Genomic DNA, 26,749 nt, shown 5'->3' with positions numbered 1-26,749 from the left:
TGTGTGTTGGCTGTTCTCCATCGGAAGGAAAAATCTATAAGGGAGGGCACACACACACACACACACACACACACACACACACACACACACACACACACACACACACATTCACACACCCTCAGCACCGAAGGAAAGAAGAAGCTGATAAAAATTCAATTTTTCGATGCTGTGAAATTCAAATCCTTCAGCACTTCCTTCCCGCCGCTTCGAACCCGGAACGAAACACGCAGTCGACATCAGAGCAGGTAAATATAGATATCCTTTAATATTCTGAAGTTCTGAAGCCCAGTCGTAAATACAGCTTTCAGACTGGAAGGCACAGTAAGACCAGACTACTGAGTAGCCCCAAATGAAACTGACAAAGACCAGTCAGAAAACAAATAAACAGGAAAGGGGTGTGGCCTAAGATTACAAAACAAAACAATACCAAAATAAAACGGAACAGAAAAAAAATGCAACGAATGACGAGGAGAATCTTATATAAAAAAACAACACCTACAACAACAACAACAACAACAAGAGCACAAATGATAAAAGTAGATTTTAAATTGAAAACAGGTCTGAACACCGCGGCCCACAAAACCGAGACGCTCCCAAGTTTCGAGGGCAAAGATTCAAAGGAAATTCACTACACAACATTCGAACCTCTGAACGCTGCAAAAGAACAGTGTCTCAGCAAGTGAAAGCATCCGAAATACGATCTGAACATCTAATATTCCTCATTTTGTGAAAATTGATGATTTTAAGTGAACAGGGTATGGTCAGGGTATGGTCAGGCTCTGAGCGGCTCAGCGGTCTAATGTGCTACCAACTAAAACCCGAGCCATGCCGCTTTGCCATCAGCAGCCGGAGCCTGAGAGAGCACAACTGGCCGTACTCTCTCCTGGTGGGCAAATGACGCTCTTTCTCCTTATCACTTAGCATCTGTTAGCTGGTGTGGTGGAGCTGTGGACCCGGCACTTTCCTTTAGGGGTACGTTGGCTGCCTAGAGATGCCGCACTGGTGGCAGTTGGAAAAGAGGTGGTGGCTGATTGAGCATGTGTCGGAGGAGATGTGTGTTAAGTCTTTACCCTTCTAGTTTTAGGAGCTATGGCTTGGGGGGGGGGTATGAACGGGGGAAAAAAAATAATAATAATAATAATTTTTTTAAAGTACTTTAAGGATTGTAACGTATTTTGACCAGGGGTGCCCCAACTTCTGCATACTGCTATAAATCTATGACGTTGATTTTCAGGATGTTTGAGGACATGGCACTTTTAGCTACCAAAGTTGAACCAATCTGTAGATCAATGTAGTAGAACTTTTGTTAAAAGTACAATAATTATAAAATCATAGTAAATCGTAAAATCATTGTAAACATAATTAGTTTGGCAAATATCATGAAAATAGGTCCATCATTAGTCCTCAAATTGACGATTCATCAAACGGTAACATATTAAACTGCACCCCGCTGCACCCCTAGCACATGTGGTCTTCTATTGGAAGTAGGGCCGGGTGATACGCAAAAAATATGACATCACGAAATGTAAAGACATTTTCACGATACACAAAATTGATCACGGTACATGTGATCCCAGACAAAATGCCTCAGTAGAAAATTGCAATACTCTCCCAGACAGAGTTCAGCAATGTGCTAATAAATTATCCTGCGTATAACGATATGATAAAAAAATATCGTCATATTGCCCACCCTTAACTGGAAGGTAAATTTTGCTTGTTTAAAAACAAAATAATGCGTGAAAACTCTATAAATAAAATGAAAAATTGCAAAATAAAAATAAAACTCTGGTTAAACAATAGTTAAGTAGTCTTTTTTTCGGACAGGAATCTCAAAATTAGGGAAAAAAAATAAAAAAAAATAAAAAAATCAATCGGACCTTCTACCTAGGCTTGATTTCACTTGCGCAGACGTGGTGTTTTTTTTGCAGTGAAGCACTTAAAGGAGACATGAAATGAACAGCTTGACAATCTCAGACATGTAGTGCAATTCGGTTCTGTAAACGCGATGCTTGATTTTGTAGTGCAAGTGTATCTCGACAAATGAAAAATCAGGAGAGCCCGCACATGAAACTTTCAGCTGTATTGGTCCAAAACAAGGAGGGGGAAAGTCCCGCACACGTGCAGGGCTCGGAAACCTAAACCGGGTTAACGTGAACGCAGTTCGGAAAGAAGGCTGTGCTTAACCTTTTGACCCACCTGGGCCAAAAAAACGACGGAATTGTGTTCTTTGGTATCTGTTCTTGCATACTTTGCCAAGTTGCCTCAATTCGCTCTCCTTTCTGCGTACGTGAGGCCTGCCGTCCAAACACTCCTGACGTTGACGGACGTGTCTTTTAAGCAGAATCTCTGTGGATAATGGATCACATATTCAACTGAAGATGAGAGAAGGGAGGAGGGGATACCAGATCTTACAATAAACAGAAAAAAACACCAAAAACACAAGAACCGGGGAAGAAAATAAAAGATCCACGTGTCACTCGAACATGGGCTGCTGCTTTGGGGTCGTTCTGCCGCACGGGGCTCTATAAATTAAACATAAACCTCATTAGAGGATCCTGATCAGAGCCCAGACGAGGCTGACTGAAGCCCACTCGTATCACGCCCATTACTGCTAACAAGGCTTCCGCATTAGCATCGGCTCAACAGCATCATAGACACACACACACACACACACACACACACACACACACACACACACACACACTTGCACATACAGTTTTCCTGCTTACAGTCTTCACCCAGGCCTCTCATCCAAGCCCATGTGCAAAAACTCCCTTAATTAGCCTCAGACAGGGCCTCTCTCTCTCTCTTTCTCAAAGCAAGAAACGTCCGGTAGGCAACATCTCCGTTTCGGGACGCTTCTAACAGAAAGTTCCAGTGCCGGCCGGCTGTCGCTTTACTAGGCCGAGTCCGTGTCCGAAAAGGGGAAGAGAAGCCCTGCAGCCCTCCCCCTCCTTCAGCGTGTACTACCTCTTAGCATTAGCCTGCTCTGTCAGCTGGGTGAGGTACTCGCGCAGTTCCTTAGCTGCCTGGAAGCGGCCGTAGCGCTTCTGAGGCCTGGTGCACTCGTCCAGCAGCGAGGCGAGGCGCCCATCTCTGGCCACGTCGGCGGGAGGGTCGTGGAGGAGGCCCCCGGTGGTGCCGCGCCACGTGGAAAAGCGGGACAGCAGGTTCTGGCAGACGGCGTAGTAGTTGTGGTCCACTGTGACCCGCGAACATAGGATGTCCTTGGAGAAGGACAGGCAGGCCTCCTTGTCGCACTCTTCGGGGCGACTCTCGTACCACACGTCGTAGTTCTCCGGCTTGTCTGAGGAGAGAAGGAGCGAGAGGTAATGAGGTCGCCGCCCAATAAAGCCTAGCCGTTACCTGCAGTCATTTTTCATCCTAATTAAAAACGCAGTGCCGGGCATGCTGTGATCGCTTGGTAACGCAAAGGACATACATGCTCTCCGTGACCTTTAGCACAATCCACCACACTGCTGTCTTCAGTCAAAGGTAATGGAATGTGACTTGTGATTTGAGATGATAAATCGTCCAAAAACGTCACAAGATATTGTGAAAAATTAAAAACAATACTGTCATTCTTATGACACTGATATGATGATAATATTAGTGAACCTGATAATTAAGAATATTCAGACAGACATTGAAACACGGAAATAAAGAAGGATTAAAAATCCTAAATAAATAAAAATAAAGAAACATTGTTAATAATGCGCTCTGCTCGTTTATTCTGCTTAAAGCCAAACTGTGGAGTGTGATTCTGAAACAGAGTCCATTTGGACTTACTCCTTCAACATTCAGCCTGGAATTCTGGAAGTCTTTGGAGGGAAAAAAAAAAAAACACAGTTATTAGTTTTGACTACTGTCTTGGAGAAGTCGAGTGAAGTCGGGTCTTGGACGACACCATTATTGGAAGACACCGGTACTGGACAAGTGGAGTGGAGTCCTAAACAGGTCAAGTTGAGTCTTGGACAAATCGAGTCAGGCCTTGGACGACAATGGTCTTGGACAAGTCGAGTCGAGTCTTGGATGACACCGTTATTAAAAGACATCGGTACTGGACAAGTCAAGTTGAGACATGGAAGACAATGGTCTTGAACAAGTCTTGGAATAGTCGAATCTGGTCTGTTCTTGAAAGACACTGATCTGGGACAAGTCGAGTCGAGTCTTGGACAAGTCGAGTCGGGCCTTGGAAGACAATGGTCTTGGACAAGCCGAGTCAAGTCTTGTAGGACACTGTTATTTGGAAGACACTAGTCGAGTCGAGTCACTAGTCGAGTCGAGTCTTTACTCAGGCTTACTCAAAGGACATTAGCCCCATAATTCCAGAGTAAAACTAACTTCAGACCCAAGCTCGTCTGGCTGTAATGTAAGGCTTTGCTGAGGTGAGGCCTCCTCCGGGTCCTGAAAGGCTCAGGAACATCTCCTAGACCTTAATAACTGGGGCCAGGCAGCAGCAGGCCGGAATAGACCCGGCCCGGACAGCTCAGCAAAGCGCAGCGTCAATTCATCAGCTGAACTATATTCAGTCATTCAGGGGCACTAAGGAGGGGAGATCTGCTTTCCTGGTCATTTGACACAACTCGATCCTGCGCCAATAACTAATTAGAGAAAATGAAGTCACTGCGCTGCCAATCACCCTCCGGGGAGCCAATTATGAGCAGAACTGGAGGAGGAGGAGGCGACGTCGCACAGGCATTCAGAATGACAAGAACACACACACACACACACACACACACACACACACACACACACACACACACACACACACACACACCCCGCTGTACTGTTCCATTCGTCTATTTTCAGAAATCAAGAGGTAAGGTCTGACGCAGGAAACGTCACACAGCCTCTCGCAGCACCGACCGAATGTTGCTACCGAAGGCCGCTGAAGGTCAGGAGGAACCGAAGCTCAGGAGACTTTTGGAAAGACCACAGCTGCGCTCGTAAACTGGGCAGTGTCAAAGAAATTATGTCGGACGACCGGCGGCTTTTTTCCCCCTTCAAAAATTTGAGATTTTAATAACGAATTTTCGTAAAATGTTGACTTCATTACCTTAAAAAATTACGTTAATTATGTTAATTTCCTGTTAAAATAATGACTGATTTTCTTGAAACTTTGCCTAGTTCACTCGAGGACTCAAAAACGGGCTTCCAAAGAAAATGAATAATTATTAATTATTTTGTCAAAATAAAGATTTTTTTTTCCTTGATCAGGTTTTAATGACAAACAAAAGTCTGACTTTCGGACGGCCGACGTCCCCTCAACTTAATCGCTGCAGCCAAAGGAAAAGTACAGGCCAACCTCAGAGCTTTTCGTTCCTTCCTAACGACGTGACTCAGGGCTGCTGATTCACAGAATCCACAGCTCCTTTAGCAATGAATGCAGCCATCATTAGCGCTCTTAATTAGGCTGCAGAAAAAGATGAACAGCTTGTGAAAGCCTGTATAGCTGGAGTTGAGCTCGCCGACTCCCACCACGGTTCTGCCAAGAGCTGAGGTTATTTGACATTAAGCTCGTTTGGCTAAAAGAACTGAATCCGTCAGACTGTAACGACCCTCCAGTACACCACGTCATCCGCTCTCACAGTTAGCAAGCATATTAGCATCTGACCTCCAACAGGATTGATTTATTTAGTAGGGATTTATTTAGAAACATGCTTTTAGCCCATTTCTGACAGGTACAGAAGAAAAAAATAAACTTGACGTCTCTCAAAGTCACGACTTCCCAACGTATTTGAGAAGTATCTTAATTAATGTCAAAATAATCACTCAATAAAGTGGCACCATCATGACTGTCTAAATAATTAATTTAAGCATTAGGTGTAGGCCCATTTTTGGGATGATCTATAGAAATAATTGTAAGTTTAAGAGCTTGATTACCTTTTTTGGCTAAAATATTTAACTTGGAAAATTAGATTTTAATAAAGAATTTTCTCAAAAAGTTCATTAACTTGAAATAATTACGTTATGTTAATTTATCGTTAAGATAAAGACTGACTTTCTTGAAACTTTGCCTAGATCTCTCGAGAAATCAAAAAAGCCAAACAAAAAAAAAGGAATTCTTTTGTCAAAATATTTCTTGATCAGGTTTTAATGACATTTTTGATGAAGTATCTCAAAAGGCTGACTTTCTACGCTGCAGTAATACCATAGTACTTTAAAATGACTCATGACATTTGAATGAATTCCCAATTTAGTAAACCTGAAATAATTACTTTAATTATCTCACAGTTATTTTATACTGTGTTAAAATAACTGTGATCAATTTTTAATTTTTTTTTTTTATTTAGATTCCTCATTTCTCTAATTTGACTTTTTGGGTTTTTTTTAAGTTTTAATAATGAATTCTCTGAACATGCTGACTTAGTAAACTTGACATAAATTACTTTAACTATCTTAAAATATTACTTTACAATGTGAAAATGGTTGATTTTTTAAAAATGTATGTGATGTATTGAAATAACACCGTAATTCCTTGATGAAAATGATGTTTTTTTCCTTGATGAAAATGACGAAAATGACATTTTTACTTTCAGGAAATAAAAGGTGGCACATCTACACGCTGCTGCTGTTTATAACTTTGCTGGCTCAAAATCTTGACTCGAGAGTTTGCTACAGAGAGAGGTCCATCACGGGTTCACCTGCTTCTCCCGGCTGCAGTTTTATACCCTGAAACATGTGGAGAACATTCACAGGGATCTGTGACGAGACTACAGGGCCAACGTAAAGGGAAGATAAAGCTGCACCTGCTGAGCAGAGAGGAATAAAGAAACTGGGTCAGAACATTCCAAGCTCCTCAAAAGCGAACCCTGGCTGTGGTGTCCTGCATTTCCACAGTGACAGCCGGCAGAGAAACGCTCCCAATTACCCCCCCAAACGTAGTCCATCAGACATGGCATGTTCGGCCTCTGAAGTTTGCTTCTCCTCAGCTCTTACCACCAGTAAAGCTGTAGCGTACTGTATCGTACGCTTTCAAGTGGCTAGGGCGTTAGCTTGTGGATTAATCTTAATATCGGTGCACATTTATAATGTTGAATGACCTGAAACTGAAAATGGAAACAAATGAACAGATATTTTCTGCATTAATAAAAGGTACCTCATCTAGATGCCACTAGCCGTGGGTCAGTCATTGCCCACAGTATTACCATAATACCAAATATCACCATAATTTAATACGTGCTGATATTCATTCAACTGTTATTTGATTTTCTTCTTTATTTAACTATTTTAAATCTATGATTATTAGACAAATGTATACAATAGTTAAAACTGCACTTAATTACCGGCTTTTCAAACTGTTCGCAAACAAATGAAGCCCTTTCCACAGTCCCAAGAATGGCCGCCATTTCTGCCGTTTAGCCTACTGTCCCCTATTTAAAACCGGACATGTCACAGATGTTGTTGCATTGGCTAATCAGAGAGATAAAAAGCCCACAAATTATTTTTGTATTCTTCATTTTGAGCAAGAAAACACAAGAATAAGAATATGAACTGTTTAGCTGAGAAAAAAAGAAGAAAATATTAAGACCCAAACTTGCGCTCACTTGAAATAAAAACATAGTTCATCCTTCAATAAAGGAAACCCTGCAGATTATTTACATACTGACAGAAATGTGAATAGAATTTGATTCTCTTAGATACTCTGACGATCATCTCTTTCACCAAAGAGAACATCTGCGCACCAAAAACCATGAAATATCCAACCAGACTTTTCCCATTTGACTGGCAAAATGGCCACTAGGGGGCCTGTAGTAAAGAATACCCACACATACATACTTTAACGCCACCAAACGTTTTTTGCAAACGTTACGCAAAACCTTGTATCTCCATTTTTTTTTCTTCAGTTTGACATAATGTGCCAAAATCTGGTAGCTGCCATTTTGGAGATACACATTGACAATATTTTACTTTCAGGGTAATGTGAGGTATAGGGTCTGTGATGTTGGGAATCTGTTACTGGATCACGATAATGCAGACGTTAACCATCTGTTGAAATGTGAGCTACACCATCGTCCAAACTCAAACACCATCATATCGAATCAAACAAAAAAGTCTGAGATGTGATATTAAATTGGGTGAACTGTAACACCCCTACAGATTAGCACTGTATTCACCTCATGCCTAAATGTAATAAAAAAAATTAAATACTAATTTAAAATAAATAAATAAACCAACTGATGGAAGGAAAAGCCTGAGAAATGGATTTTTTCGGATTCAGCAAAGAAGAGCCATCGTTACCATCACAACTACCGTCCACTTACTCTGCTTTATCAGCCTCTTGTCCGCCACGATGACGTTCTCCGCGTCCACGACGATCACCTTCCCGTCCCGGGGCCCGACCGCGAAGTTGTCGAAGCTGACGTCCAGCAGGTAGAGCGCGAAGTCGAAGTCATTGTTGGTGAGCTGCTCGGCGATGTCCATCAGCTGCTTGGCCAGGTCCACTCGCTTCTCCCACGGCGCGTTGTAGAAGCTCCACAGCTCCTCACCCACGTAGTTCACCGCCACCATGCGCCCGCACGCGCCCAGGTACTTGGCAAAGGGCCAACCCTCGTCTGAAGGGAAGCTCTGTCGACGAGACACATTACAAAAGAGAGAGAGAGAGAGAGAGAGAGAGAGAGAGAGAGAGGTCAGTCAGGTAATTTCCATAATGCCACAATACATACAAATAAAAACCAGAAAATGGAATATGAATAACCAGCCTGAGATAAAGTCCTGACATCTAAAAATATTCAACCTCCCTCAAAAGTCATCAGATTCATCTGGATCGCCGGTCTGGATTTGTTTCAGACAGTACCTTTCAGCTGGACCACAGCCAGCTCACAGCGGGGGAAAGAGGCCATATGTATAAATTAATCTGAATAAATACTTTTTAAAGCTGGTTTGGAGTCTAGTTTCACTGTATTTCTTCTATTATGTGATAATTCCCAACTATAGCACCTTTTCACATTGGTTGGGGGGCGGTGTGTGTGGGGTGGGGTGTGTGTGGGGGGTGGGGGTGTTACCCTGCCACTGCTGGAAAAAAAAAACCTAGACCAGATATGATCATGACATCCAGCGCTGGACCGGAGTCAGGTCTGGATTTGTTCTCGCCAATATTTATCATATTAATATTTATATTATATATTTATTATATTTTTGAATGCAAATCAAACTGCCCTTAACACACATTTTCAAAGTCAGATTCTTTTTTTTTGTCTTCAGATCTTAACCCTTTAAATAGACCTAACAACGGGTGTAACGCATCATCATATTGTCGCTGCCTTGCAAAAAGATGAAAAACAACATTCATTTTTGTTGGTTTTACTTTTTAACAGAATTCGATTCTGTTAGAGAGCTGTTCTTCACGTCGTGTCCAACTTCCATGACAAATGGACCAATAGAAATGCTCCAAAATGAAAAATTTCTACATATTTCTACATTGACTTCCATTACAGTAAAATTGCCATTTTGAAAATTTCTTTGAATTTCTTTTCCTTCTCATTTCATCTCATTTGTATAAACTTTCTATGCGACCCACAGGTTCAGATCTTATCTTCTACGTATAAATAAAATTTAGGGCACTTTTCAGGTCATTACTTTGTTACTTCCAATGAGCTACGAATGTGTAAACAACTCCGCTGTTATTACCGCCTCCCCCGACTGTGCCCACGGCTTAAAGGCTGACACTACGAGTGGTCATTACACCAAGCCCTCACCGCCGCAGGCTTTGAGAGTCTGTGTGGAAGGAACTATTTCCATGGTTTCCAGGACTCGGGCTTTGTGAAAGTGATGTGTACACAGGCCGCTTGTTCCCGGATGTGAACCCGGAGACACAATGAGGAAAAGTTAACAGCGCAGTCACCAAAGCAGTCGTAAACTTTGCTTAAGTGCTCTGGATATCACATTTCCGCCATTTGGAGACGGGCTGTTAAAAATGGATGCGCGGCTATTAAACTTTAATCGGGGGGGGCTCAAGTGTTTTCAAGTGCGGTGCCCTCGCTGATCAACAGCGGTATCTACAGAGGCCGCCTGCTTCCTCCGGCCTGAACAGATGCTGGGTAGAACTGAAGCGTCAGCCGGAGCTTCCTGCTGGCCGGGGCTGATGTTCCACATTGGAGCAACCAAGGAATGAGAGTGGAGTTTCACAATTCCCCCACAATCCCGGACCTGGGTCGGGAAACACTGTTTACACCCTTCCCGGTTTAGAAAGCGGTCTCAGATTCCTTGCATTTTTGTCAGGGAAACTTTTTTTTGCTCCAAAATGCTGCAAAATGTCCAAAATGGACTATTTTTCAGAGGATTCCCCCCAATGTTTTAACCAGTCTAGTCATTTCCAATTCCCACCTACTAGTAAAAAACGCTACCAGTCCTGCGAGGGCTAGCATGTGCTTCCTCAGAGCTCCAACACATTTATCAAATTGCCGCTAACTCAGCAGACAACTCAACACGCTTGGAGGAGAACACTAGGCTACCTGCCAGTTCTGTGACCTCGGTCCTTTGACTGCATTTGAGAAGCTCTGCCTCCAGGCGTCTGTCCATTTCCGCAGTACAGCCCGCAAAAGACCCGAAAGAACCAATATCTGCATTGTGAAGGCCATACAGTCGGACCGCTGACATACTTTCCAGCCCTACCGTCCGTTTACTTTGCTGTTTTCCTTGAAAGAAAAGAGGCTCTAATTTGACCTAATTCGCACAAGTGCAAGTGCCCAGGGATCTTGGCTTGGTTTCCAGACTTTCTTCAGCCCGGTTAAGATGGGGAAGGACAGAAGGGAATGGAGAGCGGGATGTGTGAAAGTCAGTACAAGAGCATGTTATTCCATTCAGAGGTGCCTAAAACACTTCACAAACTGAAGTGCAAGGCCTCCAGAGTCTCAAACAATGTAGAGCTTGAGAGCTGCTGCTCGGAGTTCCGCTCTCCGAGAACGTCAAAGGCACGTTGTTTGCAAACCTCGTCCCCTGAAAGAGCCAAGCTGAGCTTGTTCCAGCTCAGAGTTTGCAAAAGCAGCCCTGTACAAAGAGCGAGCACTCAATAGATGCAACAGCAAACGAGGGGGAAGAAAAAGGGAGGGAGGGGGTCGTGTCTGAGATCCACCACCATTTTTCATCTCAGCTTGATACTGAACTGCTCTGCTTTTTCAAAAAAGTCGGCGTCTTCGCTTGTGAGACCTGCGAGAAGAAACTTGGGTATAGGAAAACAGGACGGCAGCTTCGCGCCAAGATAGACCAGAGGTGACCATGGTAAACTAGGCATGTGCATTCTATGCCTGGGCAAAAGTGCGATGTAATCAGATATGAGCAATGATCAATACGTAACCTAGCAATAGCAATGCCTCAATATACTGCACTGAATTTTATTGCTTGGAGTTGCAAGCAATAAGGTTCTCCAGTAGGACACATCATCAGTATCAGTAAACAAACGTTTCTCGGACAAACTAACACATTGGCACATCGTCCACCGAGAAGAAAACATCTTAATGTAGAAGCTGACTATTCCTGATTAATATCCACTTTTGACTCTTTTTGTTAGCTGAAGGTTTAGCTGAAGTTGAGATAAAGACACTCCTTCTACTCACCCAACACCAAAGTTACTGATTTCCCTTAGCCTTTTTGAGACATAGCACCTCAGGACTGGAGGTACAGCACAAAGAAATAAAAAGAACCATCTACAGAAGATTTTCCTTGCAAATGAAGAACGATTTATTGATTCACCTGGTCCAAGTAGGTGTGACGAGCAAGCGAGCATGAAAGACAGAAAGAGAGAGAGATGTGAACTCAAGGTGAAGTAAATGTTGGCTAGCTACTGTACTGTTTCAGCGACCAGTCACTTTCTACAGGAGACAAACTCAGGTGATGTAAGCTAGTGTGAACGCTGGGCAAAATGTTGTGTAGTTGTGAGGAGTAATAAAACATTGGGGGTGGTTTGAGCAGAGAACAGGCACCCACACCGAAAGATCTGAAAGGGGCGGTGCTGTGGTGCTGAATCCTTGAGGTATTTCGATGAAAGCATGTCGCGGATATGTAATTGGGACCCTGTGGAACTGTGTTAGCTTGTGAAAAAGGGCAGAAACGTAACCTTTAAAGAAAGAAACTGCACATAATGTAAAAAGGTCTCTACCAATTAGAGCCATTTCCTAGAACCACAGGAGACCATCCTAAAAAAAATGAGTGTATCCTGCTTTAGTTGGAGTAACTGTATCTACCGTCCAGGGAAAAAGGCTTTCTACAAGATTTTGGAAGAGGATTTCTGTAGGGATTTGATTGCATTCAGCAGCGAGAGTATTAGAGAGGTCAGGATGTTGGACGATGATCACCACCCCACCTCTTCCCAAAGGTTCTGGATGGACCTACAGAGTACACAGTTCTTCCACTGCTCCACAGCTCAATGCTGGGGGATTTTATACCCCTCTACTAGCCCACGCCTGGCATTAGGCAGCATGGTGCATGGTGATTGGTTGATGTTTATGTGCTCCAGATAGTCCTATTCTATTGACATTTGCACCTTTGTGTTTAAGTTGCTGAATGCATTCATAAAAAGGGGTGTCCAAAAACATTTGGACATGCAGTGCATCACGGATATACCGACACCTACCGTACCATGTTTTAAAAGTGATTTCACTGTGGTGTTGCGGTAACGCCTAGCTTCAGAAACGAGCGGTGTCTGGTGTCGTCTCTGTAGCTTCTCAGTCCATTAACCGCTAAGGTTTCTATCTGGTGGCGTGCACAGCTCACAGGCACCCACCACTTAGTGCACAAACCACTTCCTCCGCCGCGGAGCCGAGCAGAGCCTGCAACGAGCGTGCGTGACCTTCAGATCGTATTAAAGCATTTCTGAGACACAAACAACGCTTACAAAAGGTGCTCGCTGCTACAAGACATCGCATTCAGCCTGCCTTCCAATGTTTCTCAGTTCCAGCGAGAACGAGAGCAAGGTGAAGGAAGTGGGGGTCACCATGGTGGTACAACCCTGGGAGACAATAATGAACAAACAAGGCCCCATTAGCAGAGACATCAGCTGTTAACACTCTTGACTCTGATCGTGTGCAGAGTAAGTAATAAGGTAGCGAGATACTCAGCACATAAACGTCACTGTGGGTGCGTCGAAATATCGGGGGTTCTGATCTGCAGAGAAGCTGGTTTCTGGTTTCACAAGCTGCCACTGCTCTGCCATACTGTGGACCAGTGCTTCATTAGATGCTTGTATAACTGGTCTGTTGGTCTGAGCAACTTCACAGCGCCAGGACACAGTCACAGGGTCACAGTGCTGGCTTTCCATCCACTATATGCTGGACACTGCGGGTTCTAGATGGTTCTAGTTCAGGGGGGAACCAAGACAAGACAATCCAATCATATTTGCCATTAGCGTTGGACACAGATGGAACTTGGCCTTCGCTTTTTACCCAACAAAGTGACCGTGAGCACATGTACCTGGGGAGCAGAGAGGGTTAAGGGCCACTCTCAAGGGCCCAACAGTGGCAGCTTGCCGAGTATTGCCCGGGTATCAAACCCACAACCCTGTGATCAACATGTCCATCAATAGCCGTCGCTGCCCAGAGGCTTGTTAAACATCTGAAAACCAGGATTCGACAAATCAGGGAAGACTAACGCCACATTAGCGCTGCCACTAACGACTATTTAACTAATGACGGGACGTCGGTTTCCCGTAGCAACCCATATTCCCTGTATTCCAGAGTCTGGAGGTGATGAGCTGCTGTCCAGTATCAACATCCTCATATTCTCCTGCTTTCTCAGCTTTGACTACAGCTTTACTATTAGTGGGCGGAGTGTGTGTACATTTTTGGGGTAAAAAAATAATACATATATAATAATAATAATAAAAATACTGGTCAAGACTGTCATGCAAGAGTTTTGGGGTTTTCCAGCTCTGTTGTGGTTCTCCTGGATCTTCTGAAGGAGTAACAGCAGTGTTTGAGGTTCACGGTTTGTACTTTCCATGTACCGAACTCTCATTATTCAACCAGTCCAGGATAAACACCGTTTTTTCAATTCTAGCCCAGCTTTAAAAAGGACGTCAACAACAACAACGAGCCTGAAATCAGTCACGCTGAAGCGAGTTCGGTGTATGGAGGTCAGTCACACAGCAGAGCAAGCTGGTGAGAAACGAGGGGAGGTAGGAGGGAGGGAGGGAGGGACGAGCGGTGTGGCGGGCAGAAAGTCTCCTTTTCAACCACAGTGGAAATTCTAACCTAGCCAGCCGTAAAGCTCACGTGTACGTGTGCATATGTGCGAGTGTGTGCGCGAGCGCAGGGGTGTGTGTGCATGCCAAATGGCTGTGCGTGGGCGGGTTTCAGGTGAAAGGTTGGAGGGAACAAAAGTGCTGTGAAAGCTCGCGCAGCCTCTGAGCGGAAGTCTGCTCGGCCCAGTTTCCTAATGCTGCAAAACGATCAACCATCAGAAAGCTCTAACTGGAGTCACTGCAAATCCGCTGATTTATTGAGAGCTGTATCAGCTCGCTTTCTGCCTTGTCTGCTGAGCGTTCAGTCATAACAAAAGGCCCATCTCTCAAGTTCTACCGAGGAGTAGGTCTCTGGATGAGTGTTCTGAAAAGCAGAGCTACATAAGTGACACAGTAGACCGCCCACGCGATCGACCACTGCAGGCAACAGGGAGGCAAAGCCTGCTCCTGCTCCTCTCTGGTGTTTGGGGGGTGGTGGGGAGGGGGGGGGGGTGTCAGAGTTGTGTGTTTGGAGTTGGTGTCAGAGTCGAGTCTTGGGTCTTTAGAGTGGAAGTCCATACTGATTGATCTGAGGTGCAAGTCTGAGTCTGAACCGAGGCTCTGAGGGTGCAAGTGTGACGACTCTGCGAGTCAATTCTCTGGGGAGCGAGTCCAAGCAGAGTCACTTGGGTTTGAATCAGAGTCGAGTCTTAAGTTTCTATCAAGTGATTTATGGTGCAAGCCTCTCTCGAGCCTCGAGTTTGTTCCTAGGCTGCGAGTCAGGGTTGAGCCTCGAGACTTTGGGGTAAGAGTCAGAGCAGAGTCTCTGGGCCTCTAGTCTGTGCAGAGTCTGTTGGGTTGAATCGTGGTAAAGTCTCAAGTTTCTAGGTTGCATAGTCCATATCGAGTCCTCTAGGGAACAAGCTGGAGCTGAGTCTTAAGTCTCTAGGAACGCAAGTCTTAGGTGAGTCTTTAGGGTGCAAGTCCAAGTCGACTGCAGTCCACTGTGAGTTGCAAGAATTTGGGCCATTTTGGAGTCTTAGGGGGACGAGTCTGGGTTTGAATCTGAGTCGGGTCTCAAGTTTCTAGGGCACAAGTCCATATCAAGTGATTCAGGGCGCAAGTCTTAGGTGAGTCTTTAGGGTGCAAGTCCAAGTCGACTCTCTTGGGGTGTCCTCAGACGACAGTCCACTGTAAGTTGCAAGACTTTGGGCCATTTTGGAGTCTCTGGGGGCTGAGTCCCAGCAGTCGGGTCTCAAGTTTCTAGGGCACAAGTCCATATCAAGTGATTCAGGGTGCAAGTCTCTAGGCTGTGAATATGTCTGGAATCTCGAATTCCCGGGCCACAAGTCAGAGCCTGTGAAGTGCAAGTCTCTGGACCTCGAGTTTCTGTCGAGTCTCTTGGGTTTGAATCCAAGTTCAGTCTCAAGTCTTTAGGGACACGAGTCAGAGTTGAGTTCCTAGGGGCGTGAGTCCGCGTTGAGCCCCGAGTACCTGGGTGCGAGTCAGAGCCGAGTTGCAAGTCTTTGGGCCGTTAGTCAGAGTAGAGTCTCGAGTCTCGGCTCACCTTCATTAGCTCGCTTTCTGCCGCGTCTGCTGAGCGTACGGTCGTGTTAGAAGGCCTATTTCTCCAGTTCTACAGACGAGTTTGTTCAGACGAGTGTTTCTGAAAAGCAGCGGTGCGTAAGCGACAGCAGACCACCTACGCAGACCACCAACTTTCACACTGAATTTCAACTCGTATTATGAAACATGTTAAAAGGGGAACTCCACAGTCAGGCTCTGCGTTCAGATGTAAACTAAGTCCGAGTGGCTATACTCAGCATTCTGGGAGCACATCAGCTGAAGCCTGCCGATCAAACCTATCAGATTCTGTATTCATTTCACATCAATTAATAATCCGATCCTGGCAGCTCCACCTCCAAGAATGTTTTCCCATCAGTGCTGCTGCATGCTTGGTTGCGCTTGAGGAGGCGGCTCCTGGTGACAGCGGCTCCGACTGAGCTCCTGAGCAACAAGCGGAAAAACAGCCATGCCAAGTTCACGCTCGTTAGCACGCACAGCTCTAAAAAAGACAACACCGGCCGCCCGCCGGTTCTGGGAGCGTTTCGAAAAGGTGCCCATGGCATCAGAACCTCGTCAGAGCCTCAGTATCAGGTGAAAGAGGCTGCGTGCTACATTAGAGCCGTGATGGACATGACCCCTGGGGCGCTGCCGGTGCTATTCTCAGCCTTGCTGAGCAGATGGGCCACACTCTCAATAGAGCAAGAAAGGCACAAGTAATGCAGGCACAAAGTCAAAGCCGGAGGCTTTTTTCCAGGGGACGGGGACGCCAGAGCTGCTCTGTAATGCCTGCAATGGGGTAACAAATTGTCCTCCTGACCTTTTCCTTGAGGCGAGCCAGAGTAGAGTCTCTGGGGTGGAAGTCAAATCCAGTCAATGGTCTATGGGACGCAAGTCCAAGTCAAGCTTAGAGTCTCTGGGGTGGGAGGACTGAGCCCAGTCTCTAATCTCCAGAATTTCCATTTCCCGCATTAAATTTAATTAATATTTAAAGGGGAATTCACTTTTAGGCCACTGTTCCCCGTGTGCAGTACGCTAATAATCTTACAATTATATGAATTCTTTAAAAGGTAGAGCACAACTATTAATAAATCAATAATGAATGGTCTTACGGATTTTAAAATACAAGCCTCTAAATGATCAATATCTAATAATGTAATACACTGGTTTAGCACCCAATCTTATATGGCTAGTAAGCTAACTATTTCAAACAGCCAACAGCCAACTCCTACTATATAAAGATTGGAATATTAATCAATTATTAATGAATAAGTTGGTAAAACGTACTGTAAGACACACTGTAGTACTGTGAACACATAGTCAGCATATGTTAGTATGCAGTTATTTGATTATTTGAGATATTAAGTGAGGAAATACACCATTGTTTTCTTTCAGCTCAATAATAAAATAATAAAATAATGAAAGAAATATTTAAAGCTTGTGTTTACCAGAATTACCAGAATTATGGCATATCCCCATTGATTGTTTCTACTGTACTATTAAAACTACATAAATAATAATTACATAAATAAAATAAGTTTGTTTATTTAGCATTATACTAAACTCCTTTCCCAAAATCCACTGTTTTTATAGCATTTATAATTCTGATTATTACCTCCTGTAAAACATCATTTGACCACATGGTTCGAACAGATGTAAGCTAATCTTGCCTTATCCTTTATCTTCTCTATTAATGATAAACTTTCAGATCAGGTTGGTCAAGCTCAATGATTCATCCGTGACTCAAGATTTTAGTTGAGAAAAATGTTTGGCATTATGCCAAGCACAGAAATATTTGACCGGGAAAAATAAAACCGCTATAAATGTTTGATGGTGTAGAAAGACATCAGCCATTTTGGCGCCAAAACTTTCCACAATGGCCGTTACAAGGTTGATGGCTGGGTCCGTCCTGGGTCAGAAATGGGTGCCTTTCCACCCCGTAACATTAATTCAGCCCCGTCACATAAAAAAAAAAGTTACAGGGTGGAACGTGACTGGGTTGAAGGGCACCCGTTCCTAAGAAGGAGGCAAAAGTGACCAACAGGATGCTTTCATGTCCTGCATTAAAACTGGAGGTCCTACTTTAATCAGTCTCAAACCCCCACCTCTGGCATCAAGCCACTAGTTCTGATTGTGCTTGCCTAATATCATTACATGCTAGCCTCAAAGCACATTCAATTGTTGAGTAATCGCAAACATGCTTATGTGGTTTCTGAACTTGGGGCCCTGTAGACCAAACAGTTGGACAAAATTCAGGGTTCGAGATGGTCACAACTACTGTTTTTAGCTCTGGAACTGACTTACGCCTCCCCACACATGTATATAATCTCCTAGAATATATAATTACCTCCATTTAAACTGTAATTCGCTAACGTGCTGTGTGTGATGTCAGATTTCTGGCTGCTTTTAGCAATCTGCTCACTCACTCACTCACTCGCCCACTCGCTCTTTCTCCAGTTCCAGAAGCGTGTATCCCCCCTAAGCGAAGGCGGCTGGCCCCTCTGCTCCAAACGACTCCGCTATTACGGGACAGCAAATTGTTTTTCTACCGCTCAGCTAAAAATACCCGAACCACAATCGCTGGAAACGAGCAGCATGGGACCCGTGGTGCGGGGAGAGCGGGAGGAGGCCTCGCTGCCGCATGTCAACGTCAGAACTTGACGGTGCAAGTGGCATAATTCAGGAGGGGTGACAAATTGACAGGCCGTTTGATTTCTTCATCTGGCTCTGCAGCCGGCACAATCTGGAAAGTGCGAAAATTCCGGTTAAAAGTGGGAGGGTTCGGGGAGGCAACTGCAGACTTGTGGCAAACTGGAAGATCTCGCTTTTCTTAGCTGCAGGGCGGATGATAAATGATTCAAAGCATGCTGAGAGACACACGCCCGTTAGCTTCGGCAGCGCGTTCTTCGTGTCCGTGCAGGACGAGGAAAGAGCGAAGGAAGGAAGTGAGGGAGGGAGGGAGGTAGGGTAGGTAATCTCATCAAAGAACTAAGAGAGTCCTCTCATTTGGGGCTTCCAGTGCAAGGCAGTGACATCTCATTATGATTATGGAATTGACACAGGTTGCAGGGCAAAGGGCCGGATTGTACAAAGCTAATTCAATTTTATGGATCATTCTCCACAGAGGGCTGCGATCGCCTTCGCCGGCCAGAACGCTCGAGGTGTTGGGAGACAGAGTGAATAATGGGGGGTCAGAGCAGATATTGGCTGGCCTCACAGAGATGTCCTTATGTTTGTCTAGCCCTTTGACAACTGGGGTCAATCACAAAAGAAATTGAAATGGATTAGCCAGCTTTAAAAAAGAAATCAATTACAGAGCCGGGAGGAGACTAACGGAGCTCAGACAAGGAACACCATGGATTATAACGAGGAGAAAGGAGTGGAACTAGACTTCCGAATGAACTCAGCTCCAGCTCGTTCCCTGATAAGATACTATATGTTCATGATTTATGCCCCAAGACATCTGTTGGGACAGCCAGGCATTTGCCCCAACCAAGAAACACCACTTGCACTCACGGAATATCTATAATTCAGGAACCACGCTGAAAAACTTCATATGCATAAAGATGCACCAAGTCGATCCATCTCATTTCTGGGATGTGTGTTTAATTAATATTTCACCCAGACTAAAAAAAAAAAACTATAATTAACTACAGGCCTTGCTTAAACCAGTTCAACCCAACCCAACCCAACCCAACCGATCCACAAACCCAACAAAGACGAAGCCGACAGACCACATACCTGCAACACCAGAGGCTCAGGGTTGAACGCCAATGTCATCAGCAGCTGCATCCTCTCAGTGTCCTTTAGATTCTTCAAAAGGAAGCTTCCAGAGTCCTTGGTCTCGGCGTACCTCCTGACCACCCTGTCCAGAAGCCTCTGGGAAGGGCAGTGCACCAGGTCCGACCAGCCCTCCACCACCTCCGGAGTCAGCAACCTCACGTCGCCGTTAAGCCGAGCAAACTCGGTTTTGTACATGCCCTGGATGAGGTCGCATCGAGGCCTTCCTGTGGCTCGTTTGCATATCTTCTGATCGATCTCTGCGAGCTCCTGGTTGGAGCCCAGACGCTTGAGCACCACCCGCCGCGTCCCTTCCCGAGGTTCTCCGTACTGGCCGAAGTAGACGTTTTTCACGTTGAAGAAGTCCAGGAAGCGCAGCCGGCCCCAAGTCTCGAAGGTGACCTGGCCGTTCATGAACTTGCGGCACCAGCTGGTCCCGAAGCAGGCCGGGCACTTGTTGAGGCCGATGAAGCGTCGGTCCATGAGCTCGTTTCTCTGGAAGGAGGCGAAAAGGTTGTGGGTGTTCATGAGCAGGATGACGAACAGGGCCACCAGGAACAGGAACTTGCCGCACCGGTAGACACGGGCGAACTTCAGCGACACGAACCGCAACATGCTGACAGGCAGTGGCTCGAGGACGATCAGAGCGCTTCGGTCTTCCTCAATGCCACGGCCTCATCCTCGCTACCTGCTGCATAGTCGACGATCGGGTCACCTAGAGCAATCCATGCTGCCTGCGAGGATGTCGGTCCATGCCGTCAGGCTCAGGAGCCACGGTCCCCATGTCTGAGGCCAAGTCTCTCACGCCTTAGCATCAACCTCCTTTCGTAGGAGTCCGCCTCACCTTGAAAAGATGAAGAGGAAATTTAGGATTAGGTGGAACATTCACAGGCGAGTGCAAAGACCTTGCAATGCCAAAAGTTTACAGACTTACAGACTAAAGAGGCATACAGCATGGAAAAAAAAACAACAATTCCCTGAATAAGGTCATATACTTTCACTTTAGGGCATCCAGTCATTCGCCTCGACCATGAGAAGCTCTAAGTGCGCACCCCCTCAATGCATCTTTAAGGTCTTTGTCAGCAGCATCTCTCATTTGACAGAACGGATGGCTAAGCAGGAACGAGATGGAGCCCATTAAGGGGGAATTAGGCTACATCCATCTAAATGGAAAAAGCTGTGACAAATGACTGATAATAGTATACGCAGGCCTGCTGAAGGAGGAACAAGGATTCGGAGACCCAGACAAATGCCTAATAGGCCTCATTTGCAAGAGAAAGTGATACATCAGTTGAATCTCATAAAACCCCAGCAAAAGGACTTGACCTCATGAAATTTGTGGCATTAACATTTAATATGGGAAAAAGGAGGTTATGAGTGTAATAGGAGGCACACACTAATTCCACATATGGTGTTGCTATAGATGCTGAATTTGTGGGCTGGCATTTCCATGAAGACTCTTAATAAACTGAAAATGATAACAATAATAAAGGAAATCGGTCTACAATAATACTCCAGCAATTTCTAGACAAACAAAAAATGGTAAATTCAGTCAATTACTATGGTATTCTACAGAATATTACACCAGTATGTACATGATATTTGCAACACAACACAGATTAAATTCTCCTTTAAAGGCACTTGCATGTAAGATAATAGCACAATGTTTTATATCAAAATGCTCAGAACGATCTCAGCTCGACATTTAGCTGACACTCTTCTCCAGAGTGACTTACAAGGTAACTCATATTACAGAGGGCGGCCAGTGTAGTGTTAGGAGTCTTGCCCAAGGACTCTTATTGGTGTAGCGCAGCACCTAGTCACCCAGACCAGGAATTGAACCCCAGTCTCCCACATGGTGTGGTAGCTCACTGGCATGCAGTGGGGTTATTATCTGTTGCGCCACACCATCCACCATTAGCAGCTCTCGCTTCAATAAGACCCCATGTGACCTATAGAACGGTGTGAGGAGATACTCTGACCCTAAACCTGAAAAGTTAGTCAAGATTTTAAAACTTCTTTATTTCTCCAGTGAAAACCTTCCTTTACTGATGTGGACGGACTGTTATGGTGTTTGAAAGGGGTTGATACTAGATTTTGAGGGTAGGAGTGACCCCATGTCCGGACACAACTCTGCATCTGGTTTAATTTGTGTTCACACTTCAAACGAACCACTTGCTTGTTCGGTCCGGAAGGCATTTCCGCTTTCTCTTATGAGCCGCACTAATGGAGAATACGCACCAAGGTTTGTTATTATCAAACTGAAGCTGACAGGTATAAACAGAGCATTAAAAAAAATGTAGTATGACCACTGATTAGTCACTAACATTGACGTCCACCACAATTAAAAAGTTGTTTCTGCAAAGTTTCCCCTTTTAAACCCTACAAAAGGCAGATGGCAAGGAAACGACTGCCCGCATTAACAGCGCTCTTAATCACTCAGCCTCCTTTTATTTTAAACCTTCAATGAATTCAGCTGAGTCAACGCATAAATGGACCCAGCCAATCTCATTTGTGTGATCCTTCAAAATTAAATTTAATTGGGTGCAATAATTGGGGAGATAACGAGAAACCCCAAGGATATTAGGATGTGTTCCAAGAGCAATTCGATAAGGCCGGACAATGGCGTACATATCTCGTTCTTGTCCTGACTTCCTTGACAAGGAAATTTAATTACTTTTAAAACGATAGCGACTTCTTTTGTTCTCTGCTCATAACCACTTTCACTCACCTTAAAAAGACTTTACACGTCTACAGAACAGTCCCACGCTCCAACTTAATGAGCTACTTTCTAATTGCTTCTCACCAATGAGTCACCAACAAGCTCACACTGGCCACACTGCTTCAAACCAGCCCCCCCCCCAGACCTAAAGCTCAATTTTTTGAAGACCTTCAAAAATCATCATAAAAAAAATGCACAATAAAGCCTGAGAGGAACAAAAACTCTGCTCTGCTCTAATAAATATGAAGGTGCTTCAACGGATTCTCTGACGCTCAGGCATGCTAGCTGTAGACAAGTCCAGGAAGACGCTACCCAGGCATTACAATGCTGCTACCCAGGCATTTCCTCAGCCATGGCGTCTTGGTGTCGTCAAATCTGACCAAATCTGTGTTGGGCATCCTAGCATGATCACAACATCTGATCGGTGGCTGGTTCTCCATTCAAAAAAAACACAGAGAAACCATGTTCGACCTTGAGGAACCATGTGTGTATAAGAGAAGTGTGGAAAAAGCATTAAACAAGGTTTAGAAGAACCGTCAGAAGCAAATATTCTTCTGTACTGCAGCAAAGGTGGTTCCTCCATGGTGCAGGTACTCAGCTCTGGAGCTTGAATCCAGCTTGTTTCCAGTCTCGGATTTTGTTCTCTCTGAAAGTAAAGGGAACAATAAATTTTACTGATTGGCCATGTGGTGTCACACCTACAAAGACTGGACAATGGACTCAAGGTCCAGATCTGAAGACCTCTGTTCTATGGCATCGCTCAAAGAACCCATTGAAGCACCTTTATTTTTAAGGGTGTAGAACAAGAGCAAGCCGTTCAGGCAGGCAGGCGAGCGAGCCAGCGACGGCACGCTCAGGCATGCTAACTGTACACAAATCCGATGAAATGTTCCCCAGGCATTACGTCAGTTTTCCAAGTCAGTGTCTAGGTCTGTTCTCACAAAGCCATGGTGTCCATTTTCAAATCTGACCCTTTCTGCTGGTAGATTTCTGATAGGTCAGTCTTCTGAAAGGCTAGTCATGCTAATCTGACTAAGAACTGAGGTTGAACTTCTCTCTTTTTAATAAAGTTACTAACAAACCTGTTAGTTGAAGTGTTTTTTAACTTCTTAAGTATGTAGACACAAAACAATTCCTGCTAGCTGGCTTCAACAATACCCAGTCAAAGCTCTGAAAATATTAGCTGCTTTGCTAACATTATACGGGGACATCACATCAGAGCTAGGCAATGTGACAAAAATATTTATCGTATCGAGATTACGATATGATAACGTATACGATATGATAAAGTCTTGTAAGTGCTAAATAAACACCGACCAACTGCACATTTCATTACAACAGTGTAATTAGACTGGTTTAATTAGATAAATAGAAGCTATGAATGATGTTATGAATGAAATTAGCAATACAATACAATGTTATCTTGCTGCTAGATTTCCTTAGATTGCTTCCTTAGACAGCTTTGGTCTTAAACTTGGACTTTAATAGTATTAAATTCTTTGGTAAATGGAAATATATTTTTTATTTTTTTATAACTTTTTATATTTTTATAACTTATTTTGCTTTCGTTGCATCAAAAATTGATATAAAACAATATTAGAATATATAACCGCATGTTTTAAAATGTTTGTTAGAAAAAGTATCATTAGACACAATTTTATTAATTTAAATGAATTAATATTTTAATTAAATTAATCAATATAATAAAAAAGAAATACCGACCAGCAACAAATTTAATTGCAAAGATGTTATTGTTGGTTAATTGAATGGAATTATGTACAATTACAACTATTATTATTATTATTATTATGTTAATAAAAATGAATTTTTAATTTTTTACTGCTGCATTTTGTGACGTGATTGTAACTTTAACTACACAAAACTTCATAAAGGAACTTCCTTCAAAATATTAAAACTACAGCAAAAATGAGACTGAACACCAGAAAGACACTCCAGGCAGCCCAACATGCCGAGTCCCGGTGACAAAGCACCGAAGTGTAAGAAATCTGGGGCTGTGCCTTACATAACCAGGACAGTGGTTTCTGAAGGAGCTTCAAAATGTCAAGCCATGAGAACATGCGTAACTAAAGGGTGACCTCCCAACACACCTCAGGCCGGCCGAGCACACCGTTAATCACCGGAGCAGCTCGGCGGAGTAGAACGGGGCTCTGAGGCGCACTGCGTTACGCTTCTTCCTCTGAAGGTTTACGAGCGAGAACAGAAAGCCCAATAAAAACCACTTCAGAAGACTCGCAGTGGAGGAAGGGAACCTCAAGCAGCTGAACCTCATCTTCAGTAGCACCACACAAAAGGAGCCCTCTCCTTGTAGATGCGTCGCTGCAAGGTAGAGAACTGACGACTAGGACTTCTATCAAAGGTGTGAGACGTGTCGGTGGCGTTTAAAGCAGGGCCGTTCGTTCGGCAGATGGTGACGGCGTGCAGGATGAGTCATCGGTACCGGTTTCAGACGCTCCAGACGAAGACTGGGCACCGGCACGGAGAAGAAAGCCAGAAGTTTGTCCGCAGCCAAACTTTTAAAAACCTTGAAAGAGGTTCCTCAACAAACTCTGGCAGTTCCCTGCAGATACAGAAGATACAGAAGACACAGAAGCACAGGAAAACTTCAGCAGCCGACAACATCTCACTGTCGGTATTGCAAGAAAAATTCCTGGGCTCCCGTTCCGAAGGGTTGATGAACGGACGTCACCGAGCACAAATGAAGAAGGGAAATTCCATAAGAAACCACAGAAATCGAGCCCAATCAGCAGCCCCAGATTTCCCTTTCTTGCAAAGGCTTCGCTTATTAGAGCCCAGCACAAAGAGCCCCCGTGTACGCACAACAACCGAGAACATGAATAAAACAACTCCGTAATGCGATTTCCAGAGTCATGCTCCCGTAAGAACCATTCCGCTGTAGCGCATAAAGGACGGGGCTTTAAGTGGCTGAGCATTTATTGCGCCTGGGTTTGCTCGAGGCTCCCGTGGAGATCGCACGGAAAATGAAAAAGCGTGCCTGTCGTGGTTATCGACGGCTCCAGTCAATAATGTTTGATCACACTGGTGTTATGCTGCCAGTGCAGCCGCCAGCAGCTGGGAGAACAGACTATCCTCCGAGGCAGAAGAAGGCCCAACAATTAACGGACGCTTGTTATGTGGGTGTGTGACTCTCAGCGCAGCGCCAGTTGTGTCTTTTGGTTCTCTCGCAGGTCCAGAAACCACAGAGACGACCACAAGCTGCCTCGCGTTCAAGTCGAATCTCTGGGACGTGAGTCTGAGTCTCTGAGTGGGAATCAAGTAGAGTCTCTTAAGAACGAGTCTGAGTCAAGTCTTAAGTTTCTGGACTTGCGTCTCAAGGAGTGATTCCAAGTCGAGTCTTGAGTCTTTGGGGTGGAAATCTGAGGCGAGTCTTGGGTCTGTAGGTGTAAGTCTAAGTCAAGTCTTGAGACCCTGGCGAGCGAGGCCAAAATGTGTCTCTAGGTTTGAGTGAGTCAAGATTTGAGTCTCTAGGTGTGCTTCCAAGTCGAGTTTCTGGGTCCGAGCCGAGTAGAGCCTCGAGTCTCTAAGAGCGAGTCTGAGTCAAGTATCGAGCTTCTGGGGTGCGAGTCAGTGTCTCTCGATACGAGCCGAGTAGAGCCCCGAGTCTCTAAGAGCGGGTCTAGGTCAAGTCTCGAGCTTCCGAGGTGGAAGTCTAGAGTCAAGACTTGAGTCTCTAGGTGTGCATCGAAAGCCGAATCTTGAGTCTTTGGGCTGGGAGTCTGAGTCAAGCCTTGAGTCTCTGGGGAGAGTCAAAGTCTCTAGGCATGAGAGAGTCAAGATTTGAGTCTCCAGGTGTGCTTCCGAATTTCTGTGGTGTGAGCCAGAGTGTCTGGGTGCGAGCTGAGTAGAGTCTTAAGTCTCTAAGAGAGAGTCTGAGTCTGAGTCAAGACTTGAGTGTCTAGGTGTGCATCTAAATCGAGTCTCTGGGGTGCGAGTCTGACTCTACTCTTGAGTCTCTGGGTGCAAGTCTTTGGGTGTGAGCCAAGTAGAGCCTCAAGTCTCTAAGCGGGAGTCTGAGTCAAGTCTCAAGTCTCTGGGTGCAACTTTGAGTTGAGTCTCGAGTTTCTGGGGTGCGAGTCTGAGTTGAGTCTTGGGTCTCTAGGGAGAGAGTCCAAGTCGAGTCTCCAAGTGTGAGTGAGGCAAGATTTAAGACAGAGCAAGTCAAAGCAAGTCAGAGTCAAGTCTCGAGTTTCTGGGGTGCATCTGAGTCGAGTCTCAGGTCTTTAGGACATCTTAGCACCCAAACGCATCAGCGCTGGTCAAAGCAGGCGTAGTATATTAAGCGCTGTTAGAAGGCGGATGTCCAGGAGGACGGCTGGTCAACATGGTCTGACTCCACTGCATGGCAAATCGCAGAGTTAATAATTATTGGCAGTATCAGCGAAAAGGTCAGGCTGGAGATTAAGCTGGGACTTACAGAAGTGGACTCGAGACAACACCAGTACTTAGAGACTCAAGCATGGAGTAGCTTTAACACTGCATCCTTTTAT

At 44.8% G+C, this 26,749-nt stretch overlaps 1 protein-coding gene across 1 annotated transcript in view; it reads right to left on the bottom strand.

Annotated features, from left to right (window-relative positions):
• Positions 1-241: 241 nt before the first annotated feature.
• dipk2aa (divergent protein kinase domain 2Aa) overlaps positions 242-26,749 on the bottom strand; it is a 28,685-nt gene continuing 2,177 nt past the window's right edge. The window contains exons 2-4 of the mRNA XM_072688357.1: positions 19,463-20,345; positions 8,268-8,571; positions 242-3,307 (exon numbers count right to left, since the gene is read on the bottom strand). Coding sequence (XP_072544458.1) covers positions 2,967-3,307; positions 8,268-8,571; positions 19,463-20,116 — 1,299 coding nt within the window. The 5' untranslated portion in view covers positions 20,117-20,345 and the 3' untranslated portion in view covers positions 242-2,966. The remainder of the gene's footprint in view (positions 3,308-8,267; positions 8,572-19,462; positions 20,346-26,749) is intronic.

Source organism: Salminus brasiliensis, chromosome 9 (genome assembly GCF_030463535.1).
Source record: "Salminus brasiliensis chromosome 9, fSalBra1.hap2, whole genome shotgun sequence".
Taxonomy (NCBI): Eukaryota; Metazoa; Chordata; class Actinopteri; order Characiformes; family Bryconidae; genus Salminus; species Salminus brasiliensis.
Note: the sequence above shows the minus strand (reverse complement) of the source record. Positions and strands in the feature narration are given on the sequence as shown.